The 21415-nt window shown below is 39.8% G+C and overlaps 2 protein-coding genes across 3 annotated transcripts in view; both read left to right on the top strand.

The window, feature by feature from the left end:
- kiaa0825 (KIAA0825 ortholog) overlaps nt 1-9962 on the top strand; it is a 115847-nt gene extending 105885 nt beyond the window's left edge. The window contains exon 23 of the mRNA XM_065965391.1: nt 9069-9962. Coding sequence (XP_065821463.1) covers nt 9069-9207 — 139 coding nt within the window. The 3' untranslated portion in view covers nt 9208-9962. The remainder of the gene's footprint in view (nt 1-9068) is intronic.
- A 1943-nt stretch (nt 9963-11905) lies between these two features.
- arb2a (ARB2 cotranscriptional regulator A) overlaps nt 11906-21415 on the top strand; it is a 145415-nt gene continuing 135905 nt past the window's right edge. The window contains exons 1-4 of one of the 2 annotated variants that reach the window (XM_065965385.1): nt 11906-12016; nt 12617-12751; nt 14483-14584; nt 20242-20342. In XM_065965385.1, coding sequence (XP_065821457.1) covers nt 12652-12751; nt 14483-14584; nt 20242-20342 — 303 coding nt within the window. In that variant the 5' untranslated portion in view covers nt 11906-12016; nt 12617-12651. Of the gene's footprint in view, nt 12041-12616; nt 12752-14482; nt 14585-20241; nt 20343-21415 lie in introns of both variants that reach the window. The other variant, XM_065965387.1, reaches the window with a different exon arrangement.

Genomic DNA, 21415 nt, shown 5'->3' with positions numbered 1-21415 from the left:
AGGTGTCAAGCTGGCTGGCTTCCTTAACGAAGGGCTTCGCTGTAATGATTAACAGCAGCTCAAGCAAGAGAGGTCACACACACACACACACACACACACACACACACACACACACGCACACACACACACACAGAGCGATACAAAAGCACATACACAGGATCGCAATTCCCTGTGTCACAACCTCCTCTTGGGTGCTGTTTCAGTGAAAGGTGCCAGCCTGCTCAGCCAAGCTCCTAACAAGAGCCAAACAGTTGGTAGACTGAAAAGGAAGAAAGGAAGGGGTGAGGTAAGGTGGGGGAAGAGGGGAAGGGTGAGAGGGGGAGATAAGAGGAGCAGAAAGCTGTCAACCTCCTGGGACATGTGCAGAGAAGTCAGCTTCTGCGCTGCACTGACCAGCATACGTCGGCTGTGTCGACTTGGCAGGTGTTGGGTTATTTGCTGTTGTCTGCATGTAATAATACATTCACACACAGCAAGGATTCTAAATTGGACCTCACCTTGTCAAACACAAACAAGCCCCACTCACCCTTTTCTCCCCGGAGCATGATTTGATAGATCTCACCCACAGAAGCACAGTGAGCCTATTTGAGGAATGTACCAAACTGTGTCCAATAGACAAGCACTCACAGTCACACTGAGGTGGACAAGCAGCCTAATGATGTCTGAAATACTGGCACAACTGCTATGATATGCTGTGATAATTGCTACCCTCCTGTCCGTAGTACAAATAAATGTGGAATCTGTGAGCAAACACATTAATATGGAAATGTCTACATTAATTTGGAGCATGGTCTAAATTATTCAGTAATTAAGCCACTGCAAATTTGCACAAACTTTCCCCTGGACGACAGGAGAGAATAGTGAGGAGCTGGAAACAGCCATGCAGAGGGATTTGAAATATGTGGTCACATGACGTGAATACATAGTCATATTACCCAAAATAGCGAAATGGAATATTGCATGGACACAAAATTAGCCCACAAGACACACAGTAATGCAGCTGCAATCCTAAGATGTTTATGGAAGACAACCATTTCAATTTTATATATTATGGTAACAGTCGTAGAGACCTCTTCCTCCATAAACACTAACAGCATCATATTCCGTACCATAATAACACAAAATAATATGATGGATGCATGCCTATTTCAACACCATCAGTAACCTACAAACACAGTTTGAATATTGTTTTAATAGTTTGACATTTTGAGAAATGTCCATTCCTGTCATGTCTATTCTGTCAACAAGATGCTGGAGCTAGCAGCTGGTAAACTTAGCTTATCACAAAGACTTAAAACTGTTATTCTGGCTCCATCTGAAGGTAAACTAGTCCATCTATTAGCAGGTTAATAATACGGTATATAAAAGCCAAGTAAACATGTTGTCAGGTATTACAGTCATTACTGCCACAGTCATGTAATGACATCTTCGTCATACAAGCTCAAAAAAGCCTGACAAATACGTTTTTTTAATGCAACAACACTTGATATCTATCAGCTAAATTCACTGCCGTAAGTAACAGAAGATGAACAAGAAAGCGATAAAACTTTGAAAGGTTCTCCTCAAGTTTCCTGCCAATCATCTCCTTTTAAGATATTATGAGGTCAAGAAAAAAGCTGACACAAGTCTTGCTTTCGTCTTAAGTTCCCATTCTTGTAAAAAAAAAGTAATCTTCAATTGCAACAATCTTAAAGGAAGAAAGATAAACAATTATTACGCTCTAAGAAGGATTAACAGACTTACTGTAACGCAATTGTGAGAAACACTATATGTGTGCCATCATGTGCAACTCTTACTCAAATCATCTTTACAAGTTTCAAAATCAGATAACAACGGCGAAACTTTCCATTTTGGCATTGTGCTCATGGAATCGCTTGTCCATAAATATTTCACTTAGCCATCTTGGCTGTTTAGAAATATATATTGATGTGAATAAAGTTCAATAATTTATAGAGCACATTTAAACCAGATGTGTTACCTATAAGAGGCTAACGGTGTAGTTCAGATAAAGTGTCACAACCTGATATATAATTTGAAGGAATCAGCAGGTAAGATCATCATTTAAAATTAAATGATTCCTATTGGCCTTCAATTAAAAAAAAAAGGTGTGTGTGTGTGTGTGTGTGTGTGTGTGTGTGTGTGTGTGTGTGTGTGTGTGTGTGTGTGTGTGTGTGTGTGTGTGTGTGTGTGTGTGTGTGTGTGTGTGTGTGTGTGTGTGTGTGTGTGTGTGTGTGTGTGTGTGTTGGTGCATTTTAGAAATAAGCCCTTTGAGCGGTCTGGTGTGCTGGACTTATTGTTGCTTGGATTTAACGTTTAAAACCAAAGTGTGTTTGAAGTTTCATGATAGTGTGTCCCTCTGTGCTGGCTATATTTTTGTGTGTGGCTTTTTCAGTCCGTGTGTGCGCCTCTGAGAATGGATTTGTGTCTGCCCAAAGCACCAACAAGCGTGTCAACTTGTGTGACTGTGGATGTCTTTTCTAAGGGCCTTCACAGATCTGTCCGAGGCCCTTTGATCAGGCATACGCTGACTCTCCTGCTCCTGGCGGCCCTCGAGATGAGAGGGTGCATGTGTTAATGTGTGGATTTGACCCAAACATTAACACACACACACCCGCACAAACAACCACACCTACACAAAAACAAACAGAACTAAAGAGGAGGTTCATTCAAATGTTATACATCAATATTCCAAATTAACTGTAAAGACGCAGTGAGCATTACGTTGGACAATACAGATGATTTAGCATGGGAATGTAGCCTATTATGTGCATTTGTGTTAATATGCTTTTGTTAAATTGAGTTATAAAGACATCACACGATCAGAAAGTACCCAAAAGAATCAGCCTCTGTACTTTACAGTAAGAGGTTTAAGGTTAATATTAGCAGTTATAAAGTTTGTGATGTTCTTAAGTATTGTAATACGCTATTGATTGTGTGTATTTATTTGTGTTTATCTTTATTGGACACGGCAGCAGCTGAAGAGAAAAGCTACCAGTACCCGTTTACTTTGAAAAAGATTTGCTCTGATATTGCATATTTCTGTCATAGTCGATTTGCAGTGTTTCCTGTAGCTTTTGAGTGGACATCAGTTTGGATTGAGATGGATCTCAGGTAGGGTCTAATAGTGAGTGGCATCAGCGCACCACATGGACATACTGTAGGCCTGACACTGAGTTGATGTGACAATAGAATGGATCAGTGTAGCGGCTAGTAAGTCAGAAGGTAGAGCATAATCCCTTCTGTCAAGTCTCTGTCTCGTCAATATTCAAATCCAGCCGGCTGTCCAATGGCTGTCAGTTACAATCTTCCTCTGGCTCGTAGCTTAGCACAGGCACATATCTAAATTGAATTGGATGTTTGCTTCTCGATGGAAATTGAGTCACAGAGATGACCCTCCCCCTGACCTGTATTGTGAACTTGTCAGTTACCCAAACGGAACCAGGTCCTCATGTACAATATACATTTAAAAAAAAAAAAAAAACTTACTTTTGTTGTTTCCTCATTTATATAGCTTCTGGTTGTTTCTTTTGGATTTTCAAATGCCAGTGTTCAATCTTCCTCTAGTTAGCTTTATTATTTCGCAGAACACTTTAGATTAAGATCAAAAATGGGATGGCTGTGTATCACATATTTTGATATGCTGAGCCACTTGATATGGCGTGAACAAAACCCAAATTCTCTCTATCAACTCTTGAAATATTCTCCCGTAATACATTATTCACATGTACTGGTGTCAGGCTCCTGCAGGAACCTCACTGTTGTCTCCAACAAATAGGCCAAGTGTGGTGTAATCAATAGTTTGACAAAATTTCTGAATTTGAAATGATTCTACTTATTTTTCATTACAGTATATTGTGATGTAACCTAACCTTACCCTAACATTACAGTATATTTCTTAAGCTAGAAAATAGCCCATCGGCGAACAGTTAGAGCTGCAACGATAACAATGATGAACTCTATAAACTTCATAAAAAGAGCTAACCAAGCAGGTATTACTCACAATGAAAATTCCCACTAATAGTGAAGTGAGACAAGGTGAACAGTATCATTGCAGCCCCTGATTGAATTGTCATCCCCCATCACTCTCAGCTAATTGACATTTTCCTTTCCATCCACCACTCACGTACAATACCATATGTTCCATTACTGTAAATGTTTACTTCATGTGCCTTCTTCAGTTTTGCAGATTTCTCTGCCATAGCCTGCAGCTTTGTATGTTTTTTAAACTCAATTATTCCCTCATTAAATCAATTATTTAACTCAGCTGTCCAATAAGGTCAAATTGAGACTGTACACATTCTCGTACATTATTTTTTCATCCTTCCATCAACATTCATCCACTGACCTCGTCATGTCAACATGTAAACCTAAGTCTGAGCTGTGAATTCTGCAAAAAAATAATTACTACTTGAGTTCTTCAAAACTCATTCTGGTGGGGTTATAAAAGTTAAATTCAGCTCACGGTTGACTCAATCTTGTTTTTGTCCGAGACGACTGCTCACTCAATGCTGTCTGGCAGCTACTTTTTATGACTCACAAGTTTGAATATATCTCCTTGTATTTCAGGGACAAAGGGTGAATCTGAGTGTCTCGGTTAGTGCGGGACTCTCTTGTCAGCCGCAACATGGGTTTATTTTTCTTACCAATATTGTTGTATAATTTATCTTTCAATCTCATTCAAGATTCTAACCCCAAATGAGATGGTTCAAGTCCGCTCAATACAAGAAAACTGAAGTTCTGAAACGGAAAGAGGGTCTCAAAAGAGAGAGAATGATAGGACATGAGAGGACATTTAACCATAGTCTTTCTCTCTCTCTTTCTCTCGCTCCCTACTTCTCTGACACATGTCGCCCTGGCATGCATGGAAAGGCCTGACCTTTGGAAAGTTTAGCACTTTAAATATTTAGGCTTGGGTTATGATGGATCCTCCAGGCCCCGCGGCAATGTGCAAAGCCTCTGATTAGGGCTGCTGTCAGAGTCATTTAGCCGAGTGTCTGGCAGTCAGTGGCGCTCTCTGTTTGACAGGCGAGCCTTTTAAACAAACAGCAGTCCCAGTGGCAGAGCAGGCAGGGCACCCAGTGCAGCACAAACACCCGACACTGTGAGAGAAACCACTCAGCCCACTGACAGCTGCACAGGAAACCACTGGCCACTGCCTCTCACCATCTCTCAAGCACTTTGTCTTTCTGCTCGTTTTGTTTCTTTGCCTGTTTTATTTTGTATCTTCTCCACTCCATTTTCCTTTCCCAGATTTTACATCTCCTTTTTTGTTATTCTCCTTGGCTTCATTCCAACATCAAGGTTTCATCTTTGGTGTGTTTTGAATAAGATTAAGTTAGTTGATTGCCGGATGATCTCTGAGCAGGGCTTATGCTCTTAATTTGTCAAACATCACTACTCATTATCAGCTGAAAATCAGCACAAATGCTCTCTCTCTGTCTCCTGCCTGCATCGTCCCAATGATTAGGGCAGCTTACACTGATGTTCACGTTGAAATACATCTGAGCCAGCCTTTTCATCTCACTCTGAGACAATCTCCCGTGGCATCAATCCTGTAAATATATGAGTCTTAATATGTGTGTCCTATTCTGTATTCAGAGGAAGAGCCAAGTCAGCAGCTTCAGTATTAATGCATGAGAAATGAGCAGAGCCCATAAGAATTAAAGGGTAAGACTTGCCTTATTAAGATGTAAATTCCGGGGGAAAAACTTGCCGAAATGAGGATACAGTGAAGTTATTGTCAACTTTCACCTACTTGTGCATTTCTAAGAGGCATTGTTGATTTGTAGTTGTTGAAATTAGATACACTCAGCAAAGCACCTTGTATGTTTTTTGGCTCATTTTCAGCACAAGATCAACCAATCTCGACAAATGTGCAACCTATTTTTCACGCAACAATTTACACTTTTGGCAACATTATCAAGTGACAGTGTACATGGCAACTATCATTGTAATTCAATCTCTGTCTTTCTGTCTCTCTCTCTCTCTCTCTCTCCTCTTCTACCTCGCTCTCATTTCAAATTTGCACTTAACACCTTCCTGGGGAAAGGCTTCTCATTCATCAACGGTGTTTGTCCCGGTGACAAGCAGGGCGCCTCCTGCATATCAATATCTGCTAAGACAATGCTGAGCCTGTAACCTTCAGCTAAATGTCATTCTGCTTAATCCTATTTGAAAATTAAACATTGAAAAACCTTTAGCGTACCTTCCTGTCTTCCTTCCTCTCTTGCTCCCTCCTTTATTGGCCGCTGTTCCTGCAGCTCTCTCTTCTCCCTTCCTGCTCTTGTTTTGCACACTGCGTGACATTTGTATTGTTTTGTTTGTGTGAGTGTTTGTATCTCATAATGGTTATTTAGTGGAACTGATTTTGATTTTATGTCACTGAAGAAATAATACAGGGGCAATTTGTGCGCCCCTAATAGTCATCTTCATGCTCCAAACAGAGTCTACAGTAATCGCCAGAGGCAGACTTAACTACTTCCCCCTTTGTCTGTCTTTTTTTAGAGACAGTCCTCTAAACATATTGTAGATTTTAAAAGAGAGTTTCACTCCGGCACAACCCCCCCCCCCCCCTATTTAAAGGGAGAATACAGTCAAATGAAAGAAAACCTCTGTCACAGCTTCATATCATCATAAGCAGATCCTCTCTTATCGATGTTATTCACCATATTCAGACAGATGCCCTTTTCCCCTGACATTATGCAAAGGGTTGGAAATAAAATGTTGTTATAATACTGTAGTGCTATATTCAAGGTTGCAAGATTTATTGAGGCTATCTAACAAATCATCATATTAGGTGACCTCTATTGATGCTATACTATTGCTTCTCTATTGATCAACAACGGAAGAAGATAATGACGGTGAAACCTTGAGGGACAATGGCCCATATTTCAAGTTAAAACTAAACAGTCAGACTGCAGATAACAGTTGCAGTTAGCTACGTGCCAGATAATAATACCTTACTTTATATAGCTAAATAAGCGTTAGCCAGGACATGAATTAAAGCTAATAAAACCATTTGGTAGATTTATATCATAAAAAAGGACTTTACTTTGTGTAGGTATATTACATTTGCTAAAAAGAAAAGTGATGTAATGCTAGCCTTGGCTGTGCTCTAACCCTTGCTAATGGGCAATTGAATTTGTTGTTTCACATTGAAAAATAAATCTTGATGTTCCTCCAGAGTTTTTGCTATCAATTGTCTTAAAAACCTTACTGGGTGACTGAGGTCGTCATCAAAAAAACTGTCGAAATGACAACAATTGCCTTTATTCAGATCAGACAGTGGATAGAGTCTGATACCAGGGAGAGACAGACTGGAGAATGACAAGCGAGGACGGAGATAAGGAGCCACAGGTTAGAGTGGAACCAAGGCTGCCTGCTGCAAGGACAACAGCCTCTGTGCTACCTAACAGCTAGGCCATCCGGCGCCCTGTACCCTACAATTACCCAACCTACAACCTAGAACACAACAGTTTGACTTTATAACAGCATATGAACTTCTCACCCAGATGAAGGAGGAAAAAGGTCAGAAACATGAATATGGGGGATTAAAACACTGATGTTGGTTGGGAAGCATATGGAAGACATCTGATTTGACTATAGGACAGAGGCTGAAACTTCATCAAAATGGTCTACATTGAGAGGCCCATTTCTTAGTATGCATAATACACTACCCATGATGCTTTACCCCCTCTTCCTTCTTGCACACATGAACGCCATGACTATATGCTACATGTTTGAAGATACAGGCAGGAGCGGAGGGGACGGAGGCTGGGATCAAAGCAGACACAGACATGGCAATGAAAATGCAATAATTTACAGTCATAAATATACAATTTCCCTTCGGAAGGAGTGTGATGCTGTTGCTAAAAGAAAGCCTTCAGCCAGCTCTACATACTGTATGGATTTGATTAGATACTTCAAGAAATTCCATTGGGAGGTTGTTAAACCAGATGCGAGGAGCAATTTCCTCCACGCCAAAAGTAAGTCCCCCAAACTAGGTTTCTGAGAAGTTCAGCAGTTGTTCTACAATGACTTTGCCACAGTGAGCAGCAAGCTGACAAAAAAAGAGATGACAAGGCCAGTCTTAGAGAGCCAAGAACATTCTTTTTTTTTTCTCTTTAAATTTTTCTCTTAGGCATTTCCTCATTCTTAACTGTATATACTGTATGTCTTTAGACAACACATTCTCACCACCAACTTGATTGTTGCCTTATTGGGGGCTCAGGCCCCAAAATTTGACATTATAGGTACTATAGGTATGTTTGCAATATTACATTTGCAGCATTCAGTTAAACTTACAAACCGGTTGAAATGTGTTAATGTTTAGAACAAGATAATAGTTTTAGTGGGAATTTTAAAACTAATGTTAGTACACTAGTTTATGCAAATAACTTACATTATGTGACTGACTAGCATAAAGTAGATGGCAAATCGAACATTTAAATGTATGTTACATAACTTAAAGGAGTCAAGTTTTTCAAAGAGGTCAATACTGACCACTATATATAATTAATATAGCCTTTTCATGGGATTTGAACCACAGTCTCACAGATGCAAGTCCAGGGCCCAGTTTTTGAAATATCAACCCCCCTCCGAAACCATTCTACACGATGTCACCTTGCTTTGACGTCTCATCAAAGTAATACGATTGAAGACATCATCAAGAAATTAAGCAATTGTGGAAATAGTTTTATGGTGGAAATAGCTTCCATTACTGTAGCATCATATTTGCAGGCATTCTGCCACTGACCAAGCTGCAATGTATAAGTGATAATGGGATGATGCTTACAGGTCTGTAAGTGTGCTTGCATGATGGCAAACTGTAATACTGAAAGTCTATCACTATACTGACAGAAGACTTGTGAGAAACATTTATGGCTTTTAGAGTCTCAATTTTTTTTTGGTGTGCTGAGTCTATGTTGGGACATTATTCCAACCCCAACATAATCTGTAAGAGGCACAAAGTAAAATGAGCTTTATGTATTTGTTTTCATTTAACCTTCAGTATGTTGGTAAGTTTTGGTTTAAAAGCAGCTGATGTTTTGGTCTCTCTATGTTTGCAGGTGGGAGATGCAGGAGGTTGCTGAACTGGAGGAAGAGGAGAAATCAATGGTAGAGGAACTTCAGAATGCCTATTTTGTTTGCTGCTGCAGCTCCGGGCTTCAGGACTCCCATGAAGCTGCTGAGACACCTGCAGAGTAGACCCAGAGGGAAACCCACCCATCTGATGAGACTGCTGCCCAATAACAGTCGGGGCAGTTAGAATTTTTATCATGTTGTAAATGTTTGCTTGTAATACTCACTTGGAACTCTCAAGGTACTATAATTTCCGTGTGTGTGTGTGTGTGTGTGTGTGTGTGTGTGTGTGTTTAACTGGATTTGTGTTGCAGCAACTTTGCATATGTGTGTGTGCGTGAAAACAAGCAAGAGAGCGGACAAGAAGCTGCTAAACATCAAAAAAGTGAGGGAGACTTTGCCTCCCTCTCTATGCACGTACACCGCAGACAACCTCTCTCTGCTTTTCTCTGCTGCATCAGACAGATTTCATCTTTTTAGAGCACATCTCCAGAAATCAGTTCTGGGAAATGGAGAGCTGGATTTGTTTGCCTGGGACAAGATGAGACTGTGTGATCACTGGCGGTAGTTGAAGTTTTTTTTTTTTTTTTTTTTGAGGCAGAGAGTGTAAAGACATTGGTGTCAGCATACTTTTTCCTGGTTCCTGAAAGCAAACATCAAATATACCGGTTGGGAAGCGAGATGATGTGTTTTGATTACAGTGTGTCCCAAAAATCTGCCCCACTATGTAATATCAGTCAGTGTTTTGTGCAAACTGAGAAAACATTTATTTTATCTGTAGTACGATTTCTGAGTATATTTCTGCCAAGGTTCGTCCTTTTTTGATTATTTATGAGATGGAGATGGAATGTTTTTGAATTAAACATTAAGATAAAACCATATTCTTATGTCTTGTGTCGTATGATCAATTTTTGTGATCACTGTACAGTCAATAATTCATGATGATTTATGACGATGGAGGTCTTTTCTGAATACATACATCAGATGTTCTTCCCTTGTAAATCTGTTGTTCAAATGAAGATTAAACAACTTAGATGATGCTCTCTTCATCAACTAGAATAGTATTTCAGCTCACAAAGGCTGCCGCACACCCTCTGAGAGAGGCATAAACCAGTTCTGCTCTATAGAGTAATATTTTTTTCTTTAACTAGATGTTTAATACAAATGCAGCTAGTTGCAAGAATACAAAAGAAAACAAAATGCTCAGCAACTGAATTGTGCCTGTGATTTTCAATTAAAGCAAAGTAGCAACAAAGCAGCGTTAGTATTTGGAAATGTATGGTATAAAACACTTTTATTTTGGTGATGCATAAAAAAAAAGGTAGAAGGCCAGCCAATTGTTTCCTGTAAGAAAACTGGAAAAGGAGCTTTAATCTCTGTCTTTGTTCCCCCCCCCCCCCCCCCCCCAGTAAATACCTGTAGACCAGGGTTGTCTATTTGTATTTCTATTGGTTGATAGGTTAAGAAGACATATTTCAGAAAAGCTGACGGTACTACAAAGAATTATTAATCGCAAAGAAAAAATTAAATAATTTATTGTACTGCATTCATTGTGGGATTATCAAACCAACATAAACATTTAAAAAAAAAAAACAGAGCTCATCATGACATATTCATGCAGGATAAACAGTCACAGACTTTGACTCCTCTCATTTCCATTTCAATTCATCACCCTCAGTGCTTTATCGTCAGCAAACTCTCACCGCACAAACATATTGGCTTTATTGTATGGCCCTCTCAGTACAACAACCTTATTGTTAGCATGTAGTGAGCCAGCTTGGTAGCATTATAGGAAACCACTTTTCTGCATGGTTCACCTCATTACCTTTTGAAACCAGATACACCAAAATTCATTATTATTTTGCATTCAAATTACAAGTGCTTATGCAAATTAAATGACAACCAAAACTCCCCTAAAATGCAATTATCACTTTTATATCAAATTAACGAAGGAACCTTCTCTCCAAACCCATAGTGTTACATGGACAGAAATGCACAATTTTGGACACACTAAAAGGCAAACAAACACAAACGCTAAAGAGTCAAACGCCACTAAAATCAAGAATAAAAGAAAGCTCAGATATAGCACAAAGTTATCTACAATAGATAACTTTGTTTTTTAGCAAGATATTTTTGTATTGGTTTCTGCAAGTGTATAGAGAGATTAAGTTGTTGCTTTAATCTGATTTAATTGAAGTCACTTAGTCTCAACCATGAAACATATCAAGAATAATTTTTCTTTTTAAGTAGTATCTCTGCTCTATGTCACTCTTTCAGTTTTGTGAGGAAATACCACACTTCCTATTCAACATCTTCTAAATGAAACTAACACTGATGTACCAGAGATAAAGAATAAAAAGACTGGATCCCATACCTAAAATGGGACTCTAATGAAAATGTCTGTTAATTTAAGATATCCTATTGACACATTTGAGGACTGGTAAATGTTCAAGCTTGTAGCTTTCCAACTCTGCTGCTCTTGTTTGAAAATAAATTTGGCAAATTTGAGTAAAGGTAATTTTTAAATATTGTTTAAGGGTTCGTAGTCATAAAACAATGCATTTTTCGTATTTACTATTACAGGTATTTTTAAATTTAAATCAATGTATTTTCCAGTAAGTTGAAAATAAATGTTAAGAAAAAAAAACATTATGTCCCTCTAAATCGCATTCGAAAATAAATACATGGTTGTATAAGCTGCGAAAAAATCAAATCAAGTGATCGAAATGAAACACAGGAGAAAACATCTGTATTAACCACAGACTGTAACTGGAGCAGCTGCTGTGCTACTGTGTCTTTAAATCTTCCTTCCAGTCCGTTGCCCCGGTAACCCGGAAGCTTCACGCGCTTCACGCTCAGTCCTCCTTCGAGTCCTTCCTGTTTTAGAAATTTCAAGGAAGCAGTAGCCACTGGACACTCGCATGAACTGATGATGGTGCGTGAGTCGAACAAAAAGCATGTATGCATCTCATGTAAACAGCTGTTCCTCTCTGAAACCCGGGTGTCGTTTAGTTGAGTAGACTGTGAAAAACAAGCATGAATATCATACCGTGCCTTAAATGTTTCCTCTGGCTCTGTGCAGAGCGACTGGACATGTTCCGAGAGTTGTTTTTAAGTGAACGAAACATTACATGACACAATGACAACGTAGTCTGAGGTTGGTTTAGCGGTAAATGTGAGTGTTTTTAGTGTTCAAATCAATGATTTACTTTACGCTGTGTTTGCATAATTAATTCAGTTGTTTCACGTGTGCAAAGTTCAGCGAACACACGGCAGCTTTCGTAATAACTCTCACGTAGTGTGTTATTGCAGTGTAAATAATCACTGTTCGTGTCATTTCCTAAGTTATAAGCTGCCTGTATATCAGTGCAACATTCAACAGTTCACTGTGAGTGGTGAGGCTTCCTGGTGCAACAGCTGTGAGGCACTTTCTGTTTTGGTCGCTTGTCAATCAAGAAGGAATGAACTCCCTCACAGTGTAAGATAAGGGTATTACATAAACAGTGCATTTCACTTCTTTTATTTTCTATCTCAGGCTGTAACACAGTGAATTTTGGAAGGGGAGGACCCATGCTATCTCATCTTTGTGCTGCCACACCAGCCCTGTACATATTGTGGATCACTATGGCTCAGATTGTAGGTCAAGAGGAGAAGACTACTGCTCTCAAAGGTAAAAAAAAAATAAAGACTCTGATGAAAGAACATCGAGGTGGTGTTGTTCTAACTTGGAATATGCAGTAAACATATGAACTTTTTTTTATGATGACTCTCATACACTATTTCCACATGCTGAATTTAAGGTCATTAAAATACAATTTCATTTCATTATAAACTTTAATTTCTACCTCGTTATTTTGAAGCTGTCTCTTGAGTCATCCCGCAAAAAGTGAGTTTTGTTGGTTTGCTCCATGAAAACCAACTCTCCTAAAATGCCTGCTGCTTTGACCCTAGTTTAAAAAGTATTTCACACATCACCAATGGTCTTTTCTTTTATAAAACCGGGCAGTCTCTGCCACAGAAAGACTCAAATATGTTTTACAATTTGGTCCAACATTTCCGATAGAAAATGGTCTATGGTATTCCTTTATGCTCTGCTAAAAAGATAGAAAACCTTCAACAACCAGAATGCACTGGGCCATGACTTCCAAGGCAGCTTCAGCGTTGCTCCAAATCTTTTACCAATCACTCTATGCTCAGATATCTGTTTCACACCGCTTGCTGTTTTTGATTCCCAGTTATTTTTGAGGATTCTTCCATTTGCACAATATGTTGTGTAAACTTTGGTGTTGTGTTTTTACTTCTGTTTGGTTGGTGCACATTACTGAAACTGCACGGTCAGTTGTCCTCGCACTGTGCAAGCTCATATAAGTAGTCTTGAAGATCCTATTCCATCATTAAACAACTTAGAACTGTTTTCTTGGATTTGGACTGGATGTATGAACTTTTGGATGTTTAGAAACATCGAATGTTGATCCGACTGTTGTTGGAGGATGTCATTCAAAAATAGTGTGGTATAATGTGTCATTTAAAGACAACCAAAGAGTCAGCTAAAGTTTGCCTCTTCTGCAGAAGTTTTGCTGCCTAATGAGTGGATGACTCTGGGCACAGGTGGCATGGAAGTTAAACTTTGTTCATTTGCATTTAAAACTTCATCTTATAAATTGGCAACGTTAAACTATTTCCTCGATCTTGACCTGAAGGTTAACAAACCAACACATCTGATTTGTCTAATGACAAACAAATTAATGAAGGTGTCTTATGAGGTCACAATATTCTTACACTAAATTGGTAAATGGCATTATGAAAATGTGTAAATCATCACTATTTCCCAACATCTTCTACTCTTATTTGCAACACTATACATATAGTTATGCCATCTATGTAACTTAATTTTTGAAAATGTTTGATTACTTTTTCTAATCAAGATCTTTAAAATCAGGTATTATTTAGACTTTTTGGCCCTATAGGACTAGAAATGTTCCACTTAACCTTGAGTCTAACACTTCCCCTACCCTTTTAGCAAATCACTTGTGATTTGTTTCCAGTTTTCTTCTGCATTTGTGATAGAATTTCAAAAGTGTAAAACATTTTTTAATAGACTTTTTGGATTGGTTTTTATTTGGGTATTATTATTTCAAACTGCTGAGCCTCTCAAGGATGATGAAAAGCTTTTAGTGTAAAACGTAGGAAGGACTTTTGTGTGACACAAACGTTTTCTTCATAACTTTAAAAAATATGTAGGCTTTCTTAAAAACTGATATAGGTGATGTTGCTGCATATTCTTTGATTATAATGTTGTTATTGAGATTATAACATATATTTTTTGACTTTGACATTCTTTGAAGAAATGCTGTCATCACTAATTTCTTTGCTCAACTCTTATCTTTCTCTTTCTCCTCAGATTTGCTGTCAAGAATAGACTTAGATGAACTGATGAAGAAAGATGAACCGCCTTTCACGTTCCCGAAAACACTGCAGGAGTTTGAATATGCCTTCAATGACTGTAAGTACGCGATTGAATCTTCAAAGCATAACCTCACCAGGCCTTCTGCTTTGACCATAATCACATTAACTCTGAGTGAATACAATGACACTACTGACAGTTCAAGAGTATACTTCAGTTTATGTGAACAGATAGTAAACAGACTCAAATCAGTTGTTAGGTTCAGATGTAAACTTAAGGAAACATAGGTCTGTTTTTTAATGCATAAACTGTTGCACATACCACCAGGTCTTTTTATCCTGTGACACCTGAAAAAGAAACCGTGTCTACTTGAAACTCCTTATTTATCCAGAAACAGATAACTCTGAATCAGAGTCATCAACTTCATCATACCGTGGCAATCCAGCAGCAAGGGTGGATGAGGCCAGTGGCAAGACGAATCATTTTATTTATTTTTTAGCTTCTATGCATGGATATGGAACATCATACACTGCTGCTGCACACAGTCATAGAAGAAATAATAGAAAGAATATTCCTGATGGCAGAGAACTCTCCACTCGTGGAGCATTTGCCCGATCTAAATTAACTGAACGCTAAAGTGAAAGGCAAAGAAGAAAATCTTCTCTTCAAATTGCGTGGCTTTAGATCTAAACTGACTCTGGCGTTCCTTTGTGGAACAAGGATGACTTGAGATGTTTGTCCTGTGCAGTGAACATTCAGACAACGGCACACTCTATGACCGTATCTCTCAGCATCAGAAATTTCTCGGTTTTGCCATTATTTTCCGTCAGAGCCATTGGCAAAGTTTGACTGGGTACGTGACCCATGGAGTTTATGTGCACTGGACAGCTCAAAAGACTTGCCATTGCCGGCACAGGAGTTATCAGTGAAGATCATACATTCAAAATTTAATTTCACGACACAGCCTTAAAAGTGTTTTGGATATAATTGGAGAAGGAATATCCAATCGTTTCAGGTAGCCTACTGCAGTTGACATTCTACTGCCCCTCTCCACAACATATTTGTGTGAACTGTACAGAGAGCTACTGAGGACTATGGTTGAGCTCTGTGTCTGCCTCTCATCAATCCTTGCCAGAATAGGGCGGATGTGTATATTGTCCCCGGGTAAGGTTTCCCACTGATTGTAAGTCAGTTATGCATTGTTGTATAACTCGAAACAAACCCTTGTTGTGTGTAAGACGGCTGTCAGAGGGATGTAGAATGTTTATTTTATATGAATAAACTTGGACTGGGGCGCGCTGGTGGCGCAATGGTTAGGACGCGCGCCCCATGCATTGAGGCTGTCGTCTCAAGCGAGCGGCCCGGGTTTGCATCCCGCCTGTGGCCTCTTTCCCGCATGTCGTTCCCCACTCTCTCTCCCTGGTTTCCGACTTTATCCACTGTCCTGTCTCTCCATTAAAGGCACTAAAAGCCCAAAAATAAATCTTAAAAAAAAAAGAAAAAAAAAGAAACTTGGACTGGAGTGACTTGGGATTCTGCAAATTTTTAAAGGTTGCCATGACAGAATAAAGTTTGAGAAACACTGGACTAACTATCCTGTATTTGAAAATGAAACACTTGAATGGAAAGCCGTACTATGTTTTTTCCACCTTTATTTCCCCTCTAATCACTGCCTATGTCTTCTTCATAACATTAGACCTGGAGCCATGTATTTAGGTCTGTCTGAGATAAAAAGTGACTTTTGCTCTTAAGTATGACAAACGCACAAAAATATAAAGTTTAACAAATTTAAAGTCTAAACAACATTGTTCCTTTAGAACAACAAACCGAGTGTCCCTCCAGATTACTCCTGGGACCACTGGAAGGTCCCGGGCCCCCTTTATGGGAACCACTGGTTTATAAATGAGTCATGTTCAAGATCGCTTGATAACACACCAATACTTACTCCTCTTGTCCAAGAACACCTCTTGGCACATGGGCCCATCCACACTGCCTGTATGGATGTGTGCTTTCTCTCTCTCTCTCTCTCTCTCTCTCTCTAGTATTTCCATAATATTATTTGGTCATGATGGGAGACTTAAATGACATACTTAAATGTGTCACTTTGCAGGAATTATTAAAGCTTATTAATTGTTTATTTATCAATGTTAAACATGATACAAACTCTATGCAACTGCAAAGACTGTTCACTGCGGCAGTGGAAAAAATAAAAAAGAAGACAGGTACGAGAATGCAGCCTAATGAGATAGTCACTTATCGTGTTTGTTTGTTGGGTGGTTCATAATTCCTTCAGGAGGCAGGAAGAATGCAGCTGAAGAGAGTGAAGAAGTAAAGTTTTGTTTGTCTTACATTAAATATTAAGGGATAAAGAGAGTGATTAACATACTGTATACAATTATTGAATAGATCATTTTATACATTTTAGGTATTACTTTACAAAAATTTAAACATGTCGACTATAATAAATGATGGCATAAAATAAACAAGGAAACAGGAAATAAAGGGTTTGAGGGTAGATTTGTTAGAGTTAGAATGAGAGATGGTCATGTGATGTGGTGCAGTTTTGAAGATTTTTTAAATAGTAAATTAACAGTCAATGTGTTATCATTAACATAAAACACATTTCCATTTCAGTAAAGAAAGAAAACAACTTTTCTTTTTGGTGAATTTAATTTCTATAAAGAAAGAAAGCCGTAATTTGTATCTAACCAGGATCTGTGTGTGTGTGGGCACCCTTGTGTGCGTGTGTGTTTGTACGTGCGTGCCTGTGTGTGTGTCAATTATTAGGGAGAGAAGGTAGTAGAGCTGGACAAAATGCCGTGTGGGTCCTGCAGATATAAAAGTAATTTTAGAATTCCCCTGTCTGGTTTTGATGAAACCAGGTGGACAGAAGGAAGAAGCTGGAGGCTTGAAAAGCTTGTGATTTTGTCTCTTAGTATTCCCCCATAGCCTCTTGCTCTCTCTCTCTCTCTCCCCCCTCTGTTCTCTGTCAGTGTCTCTGCTGGCTGTCTGGCTGGCTGAGTGGGGGACATGTTGTGTACTCTACGGCCCGTCAGTAACCTACTCAGCCTTGCCCTGCGCCTGACGGAGCATTTGCATAACCTCGCTGTGCCTAAGAACAGAGACGCAGAGACTAACCCCCCACCCGCCACCATGCCAACACCGACACACTCACCCTACCCCACCCTCAAGTCCCGGCTCAGTCTCCCATGGAGGGAGGAACACATTCAGAGACTCTTCATCCTTTCTCTCTTACCTTTCTGCTCCTCATTCTCTGTTTCTTTCACTCTCTGTATCTCTCTATTTCTGCCCTCGCCCCTTTTACCCCCACCCAACTCTCTCTCTCTCTCTCTCTCTCTCTCTCTCTCTCTCTCTCTCTCTCTCTTTCTCTCTCTCTCTCCCTCCTTCTCTCTCTCAAAAAAACACACACACACACACACACACACACACACACACACACACACACACACACACACACACACACACACACACACACACACACACACACTTACTCATCTGTATGTCTTGTCAATTTCCACTCAGGCCTGTTTCTCAAGGATAGCATTTCACACTCCCTCTGGCCCTCGGGTATTTCTATAGCTACACCCAAGCTACCTTTTGCCCGAGACAGGTGGAACAAAAATGTTAATTTGACCATGTAATGATGTGAATACAGACGAGGCTGTGTACAATAGTTTGCAGGTATCTTAATCACTGAAGATGATGGCTTCATCTTGCTAGCCCTCCAGTTTTCCATTACTGGAAATCCAAGGTTATGTACACCTAATTAAGCGGCCAAATTGAGAACAGAATGCTAATTATGACAGAAAAGAGGAGAAAAGTTGAGAAAACGTTATTCCTCTGAGAGGATGTGTTGGGGGAGGCAATGGAGCTGATCACCCCCCCCTAGCTCATATTCAAACACACATACACACATGATGCTTCCTCCTGCCTGCACACGCACACCCCTTTCCTACAGTAGGATTTCATTATAGCTCCTCTCTTCCTTCTCTTAGGCAGTAGTGTTTAGATCCTCATCCCTGCATGAATGTATAATTGATTTCCTTCAAGGTACTTTTTGTGCACACTGCTTTATCCTTACTTTTCACTCGTCTCCTGCTCCACCTCTGCAGGCACCACTCTGCTTTTTAATGCAACATGATGACAAACCTAGATTCCTGATTGCAGGTTGTCTAACAACTTTCCATAAAAATAAATGCTGGATAAACAGTTTGTTAGCCATGAAAGATTTATCACATTGATAGAGGGGCAAAAATGGTGGCAATTTAGAAGGAGATGAAAAAGTGCTTTTGCATTCTTTATCTTGCGAAGGTATTATATTTATTTATATCCTAGATGGGTTTCCTCACATTGTGCAATAATTGAGGAAGTATGAGAGCCCCCTGGCTATTTGGGTTAAGTATGTGTACTTTTCGGTGGTTTAGCTCTTACAGATGCTGCAGTCATAAAGGTCAAAATTAAATTTAACACTCTTTAGTGTTTTATTGTGTTGTAATGTCAACCCCAGGATCGATGGGCTCATTGCTAAGGTATAAACACAGAGGTTGCACAGACACACAAGGGTAATTGGTATTAAAGAAAAAGCAGTACCATTTCTGAACAGCGTTTTCCCGTCTTATGATAGTTTTATATCCAATAAAACCTGGATATGATACAAACTCCTCTGTTTGCCTGGATTTACAATAAATCACTTAAAAATTGTCCCAAAGAGCTTTTGTCTCTCCTCAGTCGGGTGTTGTGTTGTAAATGCAATCGTAACATTTTAGAGAAACAAACACGCACACACACACACACACACACACACACACACACACACACACACACACACACACACACACACACACACACACACACACACACACACACACACAGTTGCACCTGGCCCTCCTGGCTGGATCTGCTTCTCTGTTGTTGTGTGTCAGTGTGTGTGTGTGTGCGTGCATGCAGTTGTGTGTTTGTGTTTGTGTAAGCTGTGCTAGTTAGGGTGTTTGGCTGATACCCAGACAGTCAGCAACCTCAAAGGAATTGCAAGGAGCAGTTGTCTTGGTGGCTAATGTGTGCCAGCCTACCTCACACACACACACACACACACACACACACACACACACACACACACACACACACACACACACACACACACACACACACACACACACACACACACACACACACACACACACACACACGCAAGCGTGAATGTGCTGCAACCCTTTCCCACACCTCCTTTAGTCTTTGCTCTTGGAGGTTCCAGGTGAAATGGCAGAGACAGGCTTGTGGCCTGCTGCCAGAATGAGCAAGGAAGAAGAGGGAGTTTGACACAGTTGAAGAGGAAGGGGAGATGCTTTCAGAGGGATGGAGAAGAGGGATAGAGGCAACGATTTTTTTTACCATACCAGCTGTCCAGCACTGGCCTACCAGACTACCCAGAAGGATGTTATAGTCGTGACTGGAAGAACGCCGCTGCATCCACAGGCCTTGTACCTGCCAAATGGGGAGCTGGGGGTTGAGTGAGGGAGGGATAAAAAAAAAAAAAGCAAAGGGACCAAAAGAGAGCAAAATAGAAGATTAGCGAGAATAAACCCTGACTGGACAAGCTTAGTTTGCCTTATCTTTTAGATGGAAATGATCTTGCATTTTCCTTCAGAAGTAGTGATCTGCCACCTTTTCTGACAAATTCATGTGTCAGTTATCATTACAGATGTGTTTTTTTCCTTACAATTTCTCTTTCTTCACAGATGGCCAGCTCAGACATATAAAATCAAGAGAGCCCTTTGTATTCAACGCCAGGGAGGATCTCCACCGCTGGAATCAGAAACGATATGAAGCTCTTGGGGAGGTAACAGCTATGTACCTTTTTTGAGGAATATTAAATAAATCAAGGAAACCTTTTTTGCAACTTTCCAGATTTTGGGTCTATTATGAAAGGATGCAACAATTCTCTAAATAAGGGCGGTTCACTACTCTCTTGTTGCTTGCAGACTTTCAGTTTTGCGTACACTAGCCAACATGCATGTATTCCTCTCCGAGTTGGCTCTGTTTGTGTGTGGCAGTGAGTCCATGCGCTGGGTATCACATGCACTTAAGGTTGGGGGAAGCGGACAAGACTGGAAGGAAGGAAACTCTTGCGCTTCAGCCACTCCAAAAATGGAGGTTGGTGTTCTCAGAGGACTTTAGACGTACAAAAAATATAATTCAGTGGATGCCTTCTTTCAGACAGGATCCAAAGACAATACTAGAGCACACAAATCACTTAAGGCAAATGACTAACTTTTCAATGCACTACGGCTTCCTCAGAGTCAAATTGTTTTACATGTGTCGCCTACTCATTTGGAAACCCTTACAGAGTTTGTCTTTACAGCAAAGACTATACAGCAGGCTGTAACGTTACTAACATGAAGCTGCTGATTGTTACACACATGCAGCCAGCAGGTGATTCCTGCATCATGCAGACGAGGTGAGAGTGAACGGAGAAAAGACAAAGCAATGTTTGAAACAAAAAGTAACCCGACAGAATGAAATATCAATGCTTTATGACTTGTTTTTGTGTGAAGGTCGGCAAACATTTAAAAAAATATATATTTCATAATACTGACATGTCTTCCTGTTTGTACAGCGGGTCTACTCATCGCACTACTTAAATTATGCCACCTACTCACTGAGACTATACAGCATACACCAGGAAGGTGTATAACTGGAGAGGTTGTTTTGTTGTAAAGTAAAATAAAGAAATCAGTTTGGAATAAAAAAGTTGTTTTTTCGTAGCCCCTTGCTGTTCCTGTAAAATTGCGTAAAAACTCCAAAGAACAGAATACCAAAGAAACACTCCAACAGCCCGGGCCTTAAGAAACAAGCTGAACAGAAAACCAAGGTACATACATATTGAACCGCAGGCTGACTGTATTGTTGCAT

This window comes from Labrus bergylta, chromosome 2, assembly GCF_963930695.1.
Source record: "Labrus bergylta chromosome 2, fLabBer1.1, whole genome shotgun sequence".
Classification (NCBI taxonomy): domain Eukaryota; kingdom Metazoa; phylum Chordata; class Actinopteri; order Labriformes; family Labridae; genus Labrus; species Labrus bergylta.
This window is presented reverse-complemented; position numbering and strand designations above follow the sequence as displayed.